Below are 16,749 nucleotides of genomic sequence, written 5' to 3'. Positions count from 1 at the left end.
TGTATACATTCATTTCCGTGTTTATCACTGTAATCCAATGGCATTTCAATGCTGTGTTTGTAAACTCCCTACTTCAACCTTCAGGTAGATCGTTGTAGCTTCCCAAGGTGAAGAAAATGACGTGTGCTTAGTCTAAACACACCTCGCTTCTCTGTATTTAGTCATTTGCAATGAGCGCGTTACACATTATGTTAATGAAAAATGTGTTAGTGATGCCTGCTTCTAGATTTAAAGTACATTGTGCTTTGATAAAGTTAACAGTATTGAGGAATTGAAGCTGCCCCTCCCTTTTCTATAGCCATACTCTTATCAACTCAATTGTGGAGGTGCCTGTACAACTTAAAACATCCAATTGTGATGGACCTTGATGTGTATTACTTTAGTTATTTGGGCATCTGTTACATTTAATACCCTTTTCACTTTACTTAAATAATGCACAATCAACATGTTTTGAAAATATGAAGTGAATGGTTTCATACTGATCATACATTATTTCGATAGTGTGGATAGGGCAGTTATTCAACATACTGTGAATGTCACTCACCATGGTCTTGTTGTCCATGTTACGGTACGTTATTGGCTGTAGTTCTTGGGAACCACTTGTCCATTTGGTTTTTCATTTTAATGTTTGACGTCACTAAATTTAATGAATGCATCAAGCACCAAACTTGTCAATTTTTGGTTTTTGAAAAAATGCCAGCCCTGCCAGAAACAATCAATAGCCATTGAGATACCGCTTGAATTGTGAAATTCCAGAAATTCAAGCTTCTTCACAACCCAGATTAAGTTCCACTGTCAATTTACAACACAAAAATGAGAACATAATGGGGAATCATTAAGTTATTTATTTTTTGGTGGTGGAATTTTCATAAGTTTTGTGAAAGGTAATTTTGGTCTTATTTCACCTGCACGCTGCCTGTCCTAACCCCACTCCAGTAAATACAGTTCTGTACAGGTACCTGGATTAGGACCTTGTTAACAAAGCAAAACAAAGTGGGTATTGAGAGAAATAGAGAATAAAATGATGCTTAACATGGTTCATAGTTGATTTGGGTCAGGACACTGCACTTTGGGATCCTTAAACTTTGTAAAGGTATCTTCTTGTAATTGCAGGTTTTGACAGAGCAGTACAGTTGTAAAAGCCCCAGCTTTCACTGAATTTCATAAATGTACAGATTAAACAATAAAAAGTGTTGTTTAAAAAGTAATGCTGTGTTGTAGCGGTCTCAAAGTTAGTGTTTGTGTTGAACTTTAAAATGCAGCTTCTGTAAATGATTTGGTTTTGTGTCGACTGTAATGAAACATTCTAGAGTATTTATTACTATGATAAAAGAAAATGCAGAATAAAGTACATTACAGATATTTTAAACAACTCTACATCTACAACTTAACACTTTAGGAAACACAAAAGTGTATGCTACATTTTTTCACACAAATAAGTGCATTAAGATTATTTAATGTACTGAATCATCAATTAAAAATATATATTTTACAAAAGTAAGTTAACACTTTTTACTTTTTTTTTTTAATTACAAAGAAGCAAAACAAAGAATGGTCCCTGGACATTTTACCTTTATATTTTTTTCATGGTAAAGCATGTCATATGAAAATGTTTGCTACATAACCAAAGCTGACAGCTTGAATTCCCTTTCCATGGTTAAATTCCTCCCTGTTCAAAATAAAAGACACAATTTATGGAATAAACTGCAAATTATCATTAAAATCAATGAGATTATACATAGAAAAAATGAACATTCTAATTATTAATTATACAATTGCAAAACGATCACTCGGCTCATTAACAGTACGTATGAATTAAACAACCCACCTTTTACATTATAACAAACATTAAACGCCTACACACTCATGTCTAAATGCTACTGGAGTGAAATTATATAGAATAGCCATATTTAGAATGTGGATCTCCAAGCCACAGGATTGCTGCAAGTCTTATAAAAAATGATCTTATTCCTTCCACTGTTCAGTGACCTGTATTTTACACAATTCCCATGAATACATAAAGCTTGAGTGACTCATTCTCTACTAACTCAGTGCACTCAACTATAATGTCATGTTTCCATGGAGATGAAAGTGATTTAAATCAGTCCTGTTCATTTGCATTAGACAGACCATAAATCAAACAGGTTTGAATTGAGACTATTTGTCACAGGTCAGAGTTTGTGTGATGAATAGTTTCCATCGTGAATATATGGATTTTGGCATTTTCCCCACATACAATAATGAAACGAAAAACAAGTATAGGGACCCTGTTATGTTTACATTAATGTAAATTAAATATCATAAAAAAGAAGACATTTCCATGGTTATCATAAACTGTAGCAAAACCCATACAATAGTTTCATGTTGGGCTTAACTGTAGGTCCACTTCACTTGCATCTTTATTTTGGTTGAAAACTGCAATAATCCATGTTTATTTGGCATGTTTAGTTCTCTTAATGGACAATGTAATTCAGTACTTAAAGGCATGATACAGAAGTCTCTAGTTACATAAATAAACACAGTTCCCTATCCAGTACGAAATGTAACCATTACCGTATGGGTGTGTGACCAGGATGACTGGTGGTGACGTCAAGCCACAACACAAGTGCGGGGTGGAAACAGACACCACGGCGCTCAGTTTATTATTAAACAAAAGATTTTAAAACAAACAAGACTTTCACAAAACAAAACGGCACACTGGCCAAAAGAAATAGACAGACAAACAATGGACGAACATGAAACAAACAAGTTTCATGCCGAGCTTCCAGCACACATAGCAATTGTTATTATTTTATAATTTATTTCTCCTCTCTCCCGTTCTCCACTCACCTAACCCCAAGTGAAACGCTGCATCTTTTATGCAGTTAATCAATCATTCAATTGGAATCTCAGTACATCTGCATGTGAACTAATTGTGCTCCCCATGTTTCCATACTAATACCCACTTTAACTATATACCGTATTTACTTGAATTTAAGTCGCACTTTTGTGGCCAAAATAAAAGTTCAAATTTGGGGGGAGCGACTTGGATTTGAGGTTTTTAGTGAGGGTACCAATTTACATTTGCACATGTCAATTATTCTGGTGCTCTTGAACAAGACCAACTGTACACAGCACTGCCCACTACAGATATTACTCTCGGTACAGTACCAGTATATTAAAATGGCTGTACAGCAAACTTCATGAACATTTGTTAATGTAGCTTTTAAAAGTAATTTTGTTTGCTGAAGAAAAGAGAAACTACGGCATCCGAGATGTGTCAGAAGATGGGAGACGCAATCGAAAGGCTATGTAATACTATAATATTACCAGTATAGTACGTGTTGAAATGATCAACACAGGTCCAGCTTCAAAATGAACAATCATTATTTATATATCTTTCTCTATCTGGAGGAGCACAAGAAACAGGAACACTGAGGTATGTACTGCTTAATGGCGGATTCTCCATCGCTCTCCGATTCTCTAACTTACTCACTGTTATTATGGTCTGTGCCTGGTTTAACTACGGGAACCCCACTAGTGTAAACTCCAAAGTCCTAACTCAAACCTAAAATGAACTACACATTTCTGGCTTGCACTAATTTTGCTTGCGGCCAAATTAAACAAACAAGGACAATAAAGCAGATTGAAATAAAGTTCAAGGTAATTGACCCTTTCCCAGCTACCATAAACTGCAATGACTGTCGTTCAATACTGAAAGTACTGTACTGTACTCTGTACATATTTTCTTCACCCATTTGCATTTGTAATATAGTAGGTGACATATTCTGATGCTTTAATGTACTGTAATACAATGTTCCCTGCTGGCACCTAGAAATTAAAAAGTAATTGAACCGTTCATTTTGGTGTTTTTTTCATTAAGAGTTAAATGTGACTTGCATTCAGGGTATTTTTTTTTTTTGGTGTCCGTATTTGGGGATGCGACTTGAATTCAGTGTTGTCTTAAATTCGAGTAAACACGGTATTTTAAATCATTTGTGATAACCCACTCTTCGTGCACCAATACATACATACATACATACATACATACATACATACATACATACATACATACATACATACATACATACATACATACATACATACATACATACATACATAAAACACAAAATACACACAGCGGCGGGGCATCCTACCACAGGGTGTTTACCTCCTAAAGAACCTGAATAAATTATACCAAAGTTGCGAGCCAGCCCGTGACCAAGAGTACCTAACCAAAGGTACTGTACTGACCTGGTGCAAGTCACCGACCCGGTTCCCACCATGACTGGTCCAGTACCAGAGGACTTGGTTCGGGTCTTCAACAGCCCTGTTACAGTTTTTATAGTACTGTACACTGCGTCCACCCTGTTACATACAGTACTATCCACTAAGTTATATTACTGTGCAGTGGCGTTGCTGCTTGAGTAGACTGAGGCAGCAGTTTTTTTACACTGCATTGCTGTTTGCATCATGCCAGGGTTTTATCCCTGTGACATATTCAAGGCCAGTATCCCAGTGGAGGATAAGCACGGCAGGTGCTCTTCCTGTCTGGGGCCAGAGCATGCAAAACAGGCACTCGCTGACCGCAGTTTCTGCAAGTTTTTCTAAACGCATGCTTGGGAAAAGGTGACTTGCAGCTCTGTGGACTCCATGTCCATTTCACTTGGTCAGGGCTCTCCCCCATTGTCTGTTAAAGACATGGCTGCGTCTTCTCCACGTGGTGCTGTGCGGGAGAGCAGAAGAATTGCCGTGGGGGGAAGAGCCCACATTGGAAGCCATCTTTACAGTTTTCATAATCCTCTGCCTCTCCTTCTCATCCTCAAAGGAAAAGGAAGAGAAAGAGTCACCGGCCTAAGAGATCAGCGGACTCTGAACAAATGGAGAAACTGGGCAGTTGTTTCCCCATCAGGGCACAGTGCTTGTCCAATCGTCCTGGGGTTCACGGCTCCGGCTGTTTCCCAGTCGATGTGGGCATTGTACGGCCTGCATGACAGGTACATAAACTAGCACTTCTACAACATTAGTCAGGGACCCGCGAGACGCTGCGGTGTTGTTTCAGGAGGTAACAGCTGTGCTACAAAAGCGAGCTATTTGCATGGTACACCCTCCTGGTGCTCAATCATGATGTTTGCCTCAGACCAATCCTCGACCTCAGAAAGGTCAACCTGTATCTGAGTCGACTGCAGTTCAACATGTTGACCACACAACAGCTGTTGCAGTCAGTCAATCAGGCCAGACGACTGGAATATTTTGCATATTTCCAAATCCCAATATGACCAGGGCACAGGAGGTACCTGAGGTTCGCATTGCAAGGAACAGCATACGAGTTCTGTGTACTGCCATTTGGCCTCTCTCTAGCTCCCTGTGCCTTTTTGAAGTGCATGGAAGCTACTCTGGCCCCACTGAGACTTAGAGGCATCAGAGTGCTCAATTACACAGACAACTACCTTACTTCCTATCCTGTCAAAAATGTTCCTGTCCCTGTGCTCCCAAGTGGCGCATCCAGTAAAGGCGCTCCACGTGGAGTGCAGGATGCGCTCTATAGTCTGGACGTCGCAAGTTCGAGTCCAGGCTATTCCACAGCAGACCCAGGGGGCAGCGCTCAACATCGCCCGGTGGGAGGAGGGTTAGGTTGGCCAGGGTGTCCTCGGCTCACCGTGCACCAGCGACCTCTGTAGTCTGGCCGGGCGCCTGTGGGCTTGCCTGTAAGCTGCCCGAGAGCTGCGTTGTCCTCTGACACTGTAGCTCTTGGGTGTCTGCATGGCGAGTCCGCAGTGTGAAAAAAAGCGGTTGACGACACACGCTTCGGAGGACAGCATGTGTTCGTCTTCGCCCTCCCGAGTCAGTGCAGGGCCGGTAGCAGTGAGCTGAGCTTAAAATAATAATTGGCCATTCCAAATTGGGAGAAAATAATAAAAATAATTGGCAACGAATAAATTTATATATAAAAAAAAAAAAAAAAAAAAAAATCTATGTTCCTGTCCCATCCCATGAAAGTGTAATCATTTCCAGTCCTGTTCAAAAATTATTATTTATTTATTTATTTTTTTAAATTCCCGCCCCATCCTGTTCTGTCAAAAAAAATCCCGTCCCCTCCCATCCTGTGATAAACAGAGATCAACTATTATTTTCGTATTCATGTATAAAATTAGGGTTTATAGGGTTTTGCATTAAACACTACTGGTATACTACTAGTAATTTGTTTTTAGTTTTTGTTTTTTCAGAAAAAATACATTGCAAACACAGGGTCTTTATAAGCACCATGTGCAATATAATGATGTAATATATAAATTCGGTAATATAAAAACTGTTCAGAGTTTTGTGCGGCAGTTTCAGTTTCTAAATCGGTTACTAAACAATCAGGCTCAGAGATTTTAGTATGTCAATTCCACAATAAACTGTCAGTGAAATACAGTATTACGAACCAATAATTGATCCCACGACCTGCCCCACTGCAGTTACACTGCAATTTTTGCAGGACCTGTTTGATGAAGGGAAATCCCCCTCTACAAAGTGCTTTAAAATCGATTATTTTTGATCAATGCCAAAACCTGTCATATTTCAGCCGTCCAACCAGCAATCTTGTTTTTTGTTTGTGTGGGTCGTAGTCATGACTACGGGCCATGTCATCATACGCATTCATCTTTTTTGTGCATGACAGTTTAGCGTGAGAGGTAACGGTTGGACGTTTTAGTTAGACAGTGTTCAGAAATTAGGATTGAAGTTATGTTTTTGTGCACATTGTACAGTATTTGTGAATGGGAATAATAAGAGACATGCACTTTTTCTTGTTTGAAAAATAACTGCATTTCTAAAATGTTCAATTATACAAAAGGTGTCTAATTTAAAAGGTTTGATAAAAACATCTGTTTAGTTTTTGCAATTTATTTTACTTACTAAAATTAAAGTGTTTCATTTTTTTTTTCACTGCATATTCTATGTGATTTCCATCTTTCACAATATTTATTCAAATGAATAAAGGACAGTTTAGATCAGGTTTATTTATAATGTTACAGGTTTAAACATATATAATGTTTTTAATTTGACATTTTCCCAAGACGTGCTAATAGTGGGCCGCAGTGCCTAAAAAAGTTTGGGAACCCCTGCCTTACAGTTTTCGTATTGCATGTTGCCTCTTATTAAATATAAATGTTTTACAATAAACTATTTATTCTAGTTTCGAAAATAAAAATCTTCATATCAAAGTTTTGTCTAAGACTTTTTTACTTAATATCTTGTGTGTTGTTTCTTTATTTTTTATACTTAAATAAATATAACTGTATCTCAAACAGGGTAATGTTTCCAATCTCAGTTTCTGGAAAGTCTTAGGCCTGGTCTGCATTTGCCATTTCGGAGGTTGACTTTTCTAAAATGCTATGCATTGTAAACCTTATCTAGCTCTGGAACTGTACAAAATATTTCAATTCTGAGTTCAGATCTGAAATCCTTAGAAAATTGCACAGCTACCATGTGCGCTAAGCTTTTTTATGTAAAACTTGGAAAGAGGTTGAAATCTGCAGTTTTTAAAAATATTTTTATTATTTTACATTTTTCTGTAATTTTTTGGGAGGTGTAGCTCATATTAAAACAATAGATCCCACAACAAAATACATGATATCACTGGAAATATATAATTAATGCCTTTCTGTAGATGTACGGGGGGGTTCATTTCTGATTTAAGGTTCCAAAACTAGAAGCGCTTAAACCAAATATGGTCATTCCGCGTATGCAGCAAAGGTTTAAAGGTCTATCTGGCAGCTATTTCAGCTTGCCATGTCAAAATTGAATGTCTCCCCAGGAGTTCACTTCCTGGCGGGGCAAGTTTTGAAAAAAGAGCTCAGCGGCTTCGGCCACCTATGAAGGATATTGCATTCAGCCGAGCTGAAATCTTTAGCGTTCAAAACAGCTTTCTTGCTTGCAATCACATCCACTAAGCGGGTGAGTGAAATGCAAGCATTTTCAATTGTGAAAGCCTTTTTCATTTTTGCAGAAGCCAGGACAAAAGTTACGCTTCATGCCAATCCTGCTTTTTTGCTGAAAACTACCGACATTCATGTCAACCAGTCTGTGGAATTGGAGACTTTCCATCCGCCTCCTTTCCAGTCTGACAGGGAGCGATAGCTCCATATGCTTTGCCCTGTGCAGGCACTAGAATATTATGTTGACAGTACACAGAGCTGGAGGCAGTCTGAACAGTTTTCAATTTTATGGGGCGAAGTCCCATGGTCAAGCCCCGTCTAAAGTCAACTTGCCCCCTCCAGAAAAGCTCACTGCCCATTCCACCAGGGGCATGGCAACATTGTGGATTTTGTTCCAGGGTGCATCTGACAAGGACATTTGCAATACAGCGGTGTGGGCTACTTCCCATACCTTTACAAGGTTCTATCAACTGAATGTTATGGATCCCCAAAACCCTGGCTTTGGAATTCAATTATTGAGGGCAGCTTAAGGGCCGACCCTTACAACAGTTTTTTAGTCCCAGCTACTTGTTACTGGGGTTCCGTATGGCAACACTCAAGGTAGCCTTCGACTTTGCCTTGTAGCATTTCAGTCGTTATGCAATATTGCCCTTGCTATGGCTTTGGTACTCACCCATACGGTAATGGTTACATTTCGTACTTGATAGGGAACGTTATTATCATAACCCTGGTTCCCTGAAATAGAAATGTCCATGAACCTTCAAGGTCGCTGTGTCAAGGATTGCAGCATGCTTGAAGGAAAAATGATACTGGTGTATGTGTGTGCAGTCTTCTTATGCCCTTGGGGGCGGGCATGACTGCGTCACAGGAGCGGACGCGCAGTTTTGGTATAATCTATTCAGGTTCAGGGTCTTTAGGAGGTAAACACCCAGACGGTAATGGTTACATTTCTATTTCAGGGAATCAGGGTTATGATAATAACCTAACGGGCTCCATATATACAGAAACTGGCACTTACCCATCCTCCTTGATCTCTTATGAAGTTCTGGAGGTTTTCGTTAATGTACTGCACAGCAGTACTGAAAAAGCTGCGCAGCAAAGTGGGAGCATGCACTCCAATGTTCTGCACTAGCACCATGGTGAGGGTGAGCATGACTTTCTCTTGAGGGAACTGCTGCAGCCCCGGGATGCCCTGCCACATCAAGCGCTCCACTTCGGAGGACAGCAAGCCGGTCCAGTCCTACATAAAACAAAGAGGTGCAGCATCTGTATGGGGACAGCGATACAGATTCCCTGAGAAAGGAAGTGCAAAGCTTAGTTCAACCACCCCATAAACAACTCTTGGTAGCCTGTAACCCAACTCCACTTTCAAAAGTTGGGTAGGTAGGTAAGAGATTTTTAATATATTTTTTCTACTCAACACAAGTACAGGTTAACAGTTGGCTAGTATGTTTCAAATGAATGTACCGAGAATTGTACCAGGAGAAACTTTTAGTACAGGTTTTTTCTTTGATTGTAATAAAAATGACATTTGATGTATGAATAATATAACAGCCTTAAAAATTTAAATCAGACTACGCACAGTTTCAGTATTGTGCTCTTTAAACATTACAAATGACATTTGTTTTTTGCATTCAGCCTTGCTTCTACCAAAAACTACAGATTGTTCAGCCTCCCCTCCAAATCAAAAGAGCCATACTTTGGAGCTCAAGAGTCATCAACTGCATAGCCCTGCTCAAGGATGCATGAAATTGTATTTAGGTAGGGTTGAAAATAAACGGTAGGACAGGTTACAGGAAACCAAAATATATAAATATATGTTTGGTTTATTATGACTTTAATGATCTGTAGATAACACTCACTGAATCTTATGTTGTTGAGTACAGTAGACCCTTGTTAGTCTGAACTAGTTGGGATCAAACCCTGTTTGGGGTACTCATCGTAATCATCTGTACTTTTTGAAATGATGTAAACCTGCATTTCTATATTTTTGCTACTTACTTGTGAAATTCTGGTTTGCATCCTCCTGACTAAATTATCCGAGGCCCGTGAAACCACACTTTGGTTCAGCTGATCTGCGATCTCAATCAGATTTGCTGCGATTTGCCTTGCCGCACCGACATCAACAGCATTTCCTGAGCAAAAGTTAAAGGTACAAAATCAAGGCACTACATGAAAGAGGAGGTATGTTCCATATATAGCCTAGACTAATTCAAGACTTTGCTTCCTGTGTACAAGGGTAGTACCTCCCATAAGAGCCCAATTCAATTACCTTTTTTTTCTTGGTGAAAAAAAAACATATGTGGGAAGTTAATTCAGTAAATGGAGAAATAATGATTTAGATTTGATTCCTCACATTACTGGTGATCCACTCAATGCCTGTAAAAGTATGTTACCGGTACTATACACCAGCATGGTAGGTAAGTTGTGACATGAAAAAAGCCTTGTAATTGTATTTCTGATAAGATTAATGTTTTTGCTTTCTCTTCAACGCCTTTCTAAAATAGTCACTTCAGTTCACTTAAGAGCTGCAGGTGGTATGTTTAGAGCCCCATATTACACAATTTGAAACAGACATCCAATACTGTAGCAATCGGAATAAAAAAGTCCCACGGCAGTCGCACCACAAATGGCTTTAGTAACATCTGTCCTTTCAGTGGGGCAATGCCATATTGGACCTGTAGCCATGAGGTTTACATCTTGTCCCCCAAGGATCTGTTCTCGGGCCTCTTCTTTTCAACATCTACATGCTCCCCTTGGGTCACCTTATCCACCAACATAGCCCCATGATTCACTCCTATGCTGATGACACCCAGCTCTACCTAAAACTAGACCCTGGCCATGGTTCAGTGCTCATTTTGCATCCAAGACATTGAGGCCTGGATGTCTGCCAATTTTCTTTAGCTCAACACCAACACATCTGAACAACTTTAGTAGGTTCACAAACTCAACTCAAGAATCTCAATATTGCTGCCTTGAACCTCAGAAACTGTCTGCTGCTGCCTTTCCCCACTGTACGAAGCCTCGGTGTACTTCTGGATAGTAACCTCCCCTTTGATGCTCAAATCCCCTCTAGTCAAATCCTCCTTCTACAATCTCCAAAACACCTGAAAGGTCCGTCCCTACCTTTCCCTCCCGGATGCAGAGATACTCTGTTATGCATTCATCTCCTCCTGAATCGACTACTGCAGCTCTCTCTACGGTGGTCTTCCGTCACGCGCCATAAACAGACTGTTCAAAATGCAGCTGTTAATATCCTTACCAGATGTAAAAAACATGATCACATTATCCCCCGTCTTGCCTAACTGCACTGGCTACCTGTTAAATTCAGATTACTTTCAAAATTCTCCTGCTTGCCTACAAGGCCCTTCATCACACAGGTCCAGAGTATCTCCCCAACCTGCTGACCCGCTATGTCCCTGCACGCAAGCTAAGGTCCTCTGACTCCGGCCTGCTGGTTATACCCAAGCAAAAGCACGCCACACTTGGAGAGCACTCTTTTAGCTTCATGGCCCAGACTCTCTGGAACTCGCTCCCACAATCGCTCGCTTCAAATCAACTCTCAAGATCCACTTGTTCTCCCTTGCTTTTAATGCTCTCTAAGCCTGGTATCTGTTATTAGCTGTTGTCTAAATTGCAATTTCATGTTTTTTACTCCATCGTAGCTGTATGATTCTGCTTGATACACGCATCCACAATGTTTAAAATTCAAATCCTAGCCTTTTATTTTATGTTTTATGCATATAGGTATTGTGTTTGCATTGTTTTTTAATGTTGTATTTAATGTACTATGCCCTGTATTTCACTGTATTTAATGTATTACGCATCCAGTAAAGGCGCTCCAGGTGGTGTGCAGGATGCACCCTATAGCCTGGAGATCGCAGGTTTGAATCCAGGCTATGTCATTGCTGAAAGTGACCGGGGGTTCGTAGGGGGCGGCGCACAATTGGCTGAGCGTCACCCAGGTAGGGAGGGCTTAGGTTGGCAGGGTAATCCACGGTTCACTGCGCACCAGTGACCCCTGTGGCTGATAGGGCACCTGCAGGTCTGCAGTGGAGCCATTCAGATCTGTGTTGTCCTCCGGCACTATAGGTCTGGTGGCTTCGCTGTGGATCCACAGTGCGAAAAATAACGGAGGATGCGTGTTTCAGCCTCCGTTTCCCAAGTTGCAGCGGTGAACCGGGATAAAAACAATATAATTGGGCATTCCAAATTGGGGAGAAAACCGGGGTAAAAAACCATTGGCGACGACTAAATAAAAAAATAAAAAATGTGTTAATGTGTTGTAATGTACATCATGTTGCCACCATCATTTGAAAATGTCATTTTTTTTTTTAATTATGTAAAAAGTACTGATTTTAAAACCAAATACCAAAAAGTAAATACTGTAAGTCATACTAAACTGTGCAATGCATATGCCATAATATGGAGGTAACTCTCTTTCATAAACTCATGTCAAATAAACATCATTGTTCCCCCTCCCTTGCTGAGAATCTTTTGGTTCTACACTTCTGATGCAACACCAGACAAACTGCTGCATCCTGGTCTGTTTTCTGTGGTCCACATTTTCTGTTTGCTGCTAGACCATTGGTGTAAGTTTGAACTACAACACATGTTGTCTTTGAAAACATTGTGTACCTTAAACTTGGGATGCATTTAATGCCATTCAACATGAAAAAAAAAGCTTTTTTGTAAAGATAAATAGCTAAAGTTCAAATGCTCTGGTACTAATGAGTAGTTTCATTGTACACCTTCCTCGTTTTAATAACACAAAAGGCACAGTTGTGGTAAAACTTCCTCTGCCTGACTGGCAGAATTCCTCTACATGTCAACAGTTTTGATGTATATTATTTTAAATCTGCAGCCTTGTGTGTGACTGGAAATGTGTTTGTCCAATTTTCACACCACTTTGTCGACATTTTTTGTACAGCAATAACCAAACGTCATACCTTATTCACTGTGGTGCCTTTTTTTTTTTTTTTTTTTTTTTTTTTTTTTTTTTACATACAGTACATGCTGGGTATACATTAGGAAAGCAGTATATGTATTCCTGTAATCTTCGCCAGGGTTTTCAGATTATGTTCATGTAAATTTTTTTTTTTTTTATAATTGCCCAGTGATTCAACATTGTTTTCAAGGATAAAACAGACAAAGTCTTTAAGCATCGGATATATTTTAAAATTTTAAAAACTTTCAGTACAGGAACGAATATTTTTAAAATGTGTACCTATAAAACTGTACTAGTGACTTATTTTTTTAAATAACAGTGTCAACATTTTCCAGTGTAACTCTGGCTAACAATGTTCCAAACTGAAGTATACAGTGCAAGCAAGAACTAAAAGACATTTAAGTGAAGAAAAGGCAAGAAAACAGAAATCTTTGTTAGCATGCCTTAACACAAATAACCTTTCCATTAAGTATTAAAGTAATTTATATATGTCTATAATTAAATATATTATAAATCTCTCTTGGACCAGGGTACAAGCTGTAAAACATTGACTTATCGGATAATTCTTTACATTAAATTATAAATACATTGACGATATATAGATATATATTTTGTGGATGCTCCCTTTTAAAGGATCAGCTGAACAGATTTATACAATTATCTGGCTTTTGAGACCACAAAGATCTCTTCCACTTCATATGGAAACCAAAGGTTAATAAAGTTCCTCATATGGGTCAATTCACAATAACATACAAAGAAAAATCACCATACCTTGTACATCAGGCTGCATCTCTCTGCAAATATTTCTAATGTCAGAACAAAAATGCCCATCTGTCTGAAGCTCTCCATCATCACCATCACTGAAATGCTCTTGATTGTTACTCCAGAGACTGGAGTAGTTTGATATCACAGGCCTCTTCTTATTCAACTCATTTTCCAAAGTGTCCAGTTCCTTCTTATATTCCTGGTTGCTGCACTTCTGGTCCTGTAGGAAAGTGAGAAGAATCCATGGTGTTGTAATGCCCTCCCCCATCTCAACACATTGCTCTGGGCTTCCTTTTTAGAAGTAATAATCTAAAAGAACAACAAGAGGAAGTTCCCCATTTTACAGCATGTTATAAACAAATACAGATATTTATATTTTAAAAAATGACGAGCATGTTTTGTTTCTTTTATTGTCTTTTCATTAGTTAAGAAATTTGCTTTAAAATTCATATCATAGTTTCCAGACATGTTAAGTTATTTAAAATATATTAGACAGGAAACACACATCCTCGCTACTCTACATAGTTTTTGCAGCATACACACCATTCTCCCTCCAAGCTTTCTGACCCTCGCCTCAGTTACTCAGTGAGATAAACAGCCCTGCCATTACCTTCAACAGCATGAGGGGGCTGAATGCCATATGCAAGCTGTGTTTTTGTGAAGGCAAGCAAAACAATTTGATTTTCGTATCCTGGTCTTACAACAATGTTTTTTATACATGGGCTTGTGATTGTATGTAAAACATATTTTTAAAAATGTAGGAGGCACTGCACCAGAATTTAGTATTGTTATAATATATTATTATTCTGGATTGCACCAATTTTAGGCTATAATAAAAAGCTATTTAAACAACCGCGGTGCAAATTTACACTACAATAAATAAGTCCAGTAGATGGCGTCTACTATTGACATATATACATATATATATATATATATATATATATATATATATATATATATATATATATATATATATATATATATATATAAATCTCAATATTCTATTTGAAATACATTAATGGCAGCATACTTTCTATTTTAAATACACTTGTGGACGACTAGTTCCTATTTAAATGGTTTACTGTTTTGCCCATCCCTCTATACTCAACATATAAACCCAACTATAAATCTAATATTTTAACATGGGCTTATGACGTACCAATCTTCCTATATAAACATATTGAAAATACATTCACACAGTAACTCCGACTCTCTCAGTACCAAGCGAGAATACTGAGGCAGCTGATGCACAAAACAAATTATTAATATAACCACCCATTTCACTGTCCCTAGAAAAGTCATACAATATTGTTTAAGTATTTCTCTTTCTTCAGCCCTTATGTTAAACTACTGCACTAATAGGAAACCCCCAAAGACGTGCTGGTAGATTTTATACTGCTTCTAATCACTCCGCTTTTTTTTTTAAATCATAACAAATTCAAAGTTAAACATCGCGAACACACAGCATAACTTATTCTATAGAGCTACTTAAGCAATGTGTGGCGAAATGACATAATAATATTACATGACACAAACAAATATTATGCAATCATTTAAATAACCTTTGTCGACTGTAACTTTCTTCTGTCCAAGTAACTGTCTCTTGTGTCCGCGCGCCCCACTGTGCTGTCTACGAACTTGCTGTGCGCGCGCCAAAACAAAATAAAAAAAAAAAACAGAACAATACAAGACACGAGGACGTCGTTATTTATTACTTTTTTAGATTTTTGATCCGGTCCACTCATTCCAAAGACTATATCTGCATATGTGTGAACTCTTCTTTCAAATACAACCGGGTAAAGTTTTGAAATTTTAAATAACTAAAACACATGGGCCGGGAGTTCCCCTTGGCACTTCAGCAATATAAAGTAATGCAATGCAATTATCGGCTAAAAACATCCAGTAAAAATAATGTAATTCGCTTATACAAAAAGAACAGCACTTAACTTACCAGATGCTGGAATCTCCTACGGTCAGTGAGAGACAAAGAGCGCTTTGTTTTGTCCTGTTCTCAATAAATAATAAAAGCACTTTAACTTTTTCAGCACGGGGTTTTGACAATGCGGGGCGGGGCTAAATGTGAGTGGGTGGGAGATGGGAGTTTATGAATGTGATTTATACCCTCTGTTTCCAATACTCTCCACAGTTCTAAGAATATCGTCTCTTAATTGCGTTTCATCTCAGTTGAAAAACCGCTTCTCTAAGTACTTGTAAAACTGTTCTCTAGACATTTTAAGTGCTTACATAAAGACAGACTCACAGACACGGGACCTCCACATACCCCTAGATCAAGATACACAATATATTGTGCTAAAGAATGTGCGTACAGCAAGTTTCATCACGATTAAATACATGGTTCTCTAGATATATAAAACTAGTAGGGACGCTGCCTCCACTATATCCTGTCACTGAGGATAATCCACAACTTCAAAGTTTGCAAGAATCTATTGTATAACATACTATTGAGGTAGTGACAGCATTGCATTCTAGTTACCAGATTAGCATGTCATCTGCTGTGCTTTGAACCAACCACCAAGGTTGGGTGTCGGTAGAGATAAAGTCAGGTCTTGGTAGATTCACACAATAGCCCTGGGTTCGATAATTAAACTCCCTAATTCGGTCAAGCAATACATTATTGCATAGGAATACTGTAGGACTGTATCTTTTGGTTACACTTATATAATTCATGTAGTATTTCATAATATCTTAGTCCATTGAGATGAACTGTGAAACCACAGCAATATAACAACTGTATGAAGAACTTTAAAAGCATGGTGCAATATTCAGTAAAATTAAAACTAATCACAAAATAAGACCAGTGTTTTTATGAAGTACTTTTTAAAGTCCCTCAAAATTTAATTTTAAACAAAAATACTTATTCCTGTTGAAATATCTCATAGATTCCCAAGATGTTGGTTAAATGTATAATATGGACATGTTTGTGGTGTATACCTCATATTTACTATTTGACAGCTGTTTTGTTATTCTGTGATTAAAGTTTTCCTTTGGGGATTTAAAATCTAGAGTGCAGAACATACCACTGGAGCAAAAAACGCACTGAATAATAAAGACATTCCATAAGTGAAAAGGGAAGCAGTGGTTACCCGTCACCACTTTTGTATTTATTACAATGAA

The 16,749-nt window shown here is 38.4% G+C and overlaps 1 protein-coding gene across 3 annotated transcripts; it reads right to left on the bottom strand.

Moving 5' to 3' along the window:
• Nucleotides 1-1,300: 1,300 nt before the first annotated feature.
• On the bottom strand, nucleotides 1,301-15,688 carry LOC131728029 (BH3-interacting domain death agonist-like). Of its 3 annotated transcripts, none has more exons than XM_059019237.1 (5): nucleotides 15,566-15,688; nucleotides 13,621-13,923; nucleotides 9,903-10,036; nucleotides 8,920-9,141; nucleotides 1,301-1,669 (listed from the first exon to the last, which is right to left on the bottom strand). In XM_059019237.1, the coding sequence occupies exons 2-5, from the start codon at nucleotides 13,880-13,882 to the stop codon at nucleotides 1,658-1,660; spliced, it is 630 nt and encodes a 209-aa protein (XP_058875220.1). In that variant the 5' UTR covers nucleotides 13,883-13,923; nucleotides 15,566-15,688; the 3' UTR covers nucleotides 1,301-1,657. The 3 variants fall into 3 exon arrangements, with proteins under 3 accessions (XP_058875220.1, XP_058875222.1, XP_058875221.1); XM_059019239.1 differs by having other exon boundaries at nucleotides 13,621-13,834; XM_059019238.1 differs by lacking the exon at nucleotides 15,566-15,688 and adding an exon at nucleotides 15,177-15,261.
• Nucleotides 15,689-16,749: the final 1,061 nt, after the last annotated feature.

This window comes from Acipenser ruthenus, unplaced genomic scaffold (assembly GCF_902713425.1).
Source record: "Acipenser ruthenus unplaced genomic scaffold, fAciRut3.2 maternal haplotype, whole genome shotgun sequence".
NCBI classification, from domain to species: Eukaryota; Metazoa; Chordata; class Actinopteri; order Acipenseriformes; family Acipenseridae; genus Acipenser; species Acipenser ruthenus.
Note: the sequence above shows the minus strand (reverse complement) of the source record. Positions and strands in the feature narration are given on the sequence as shown.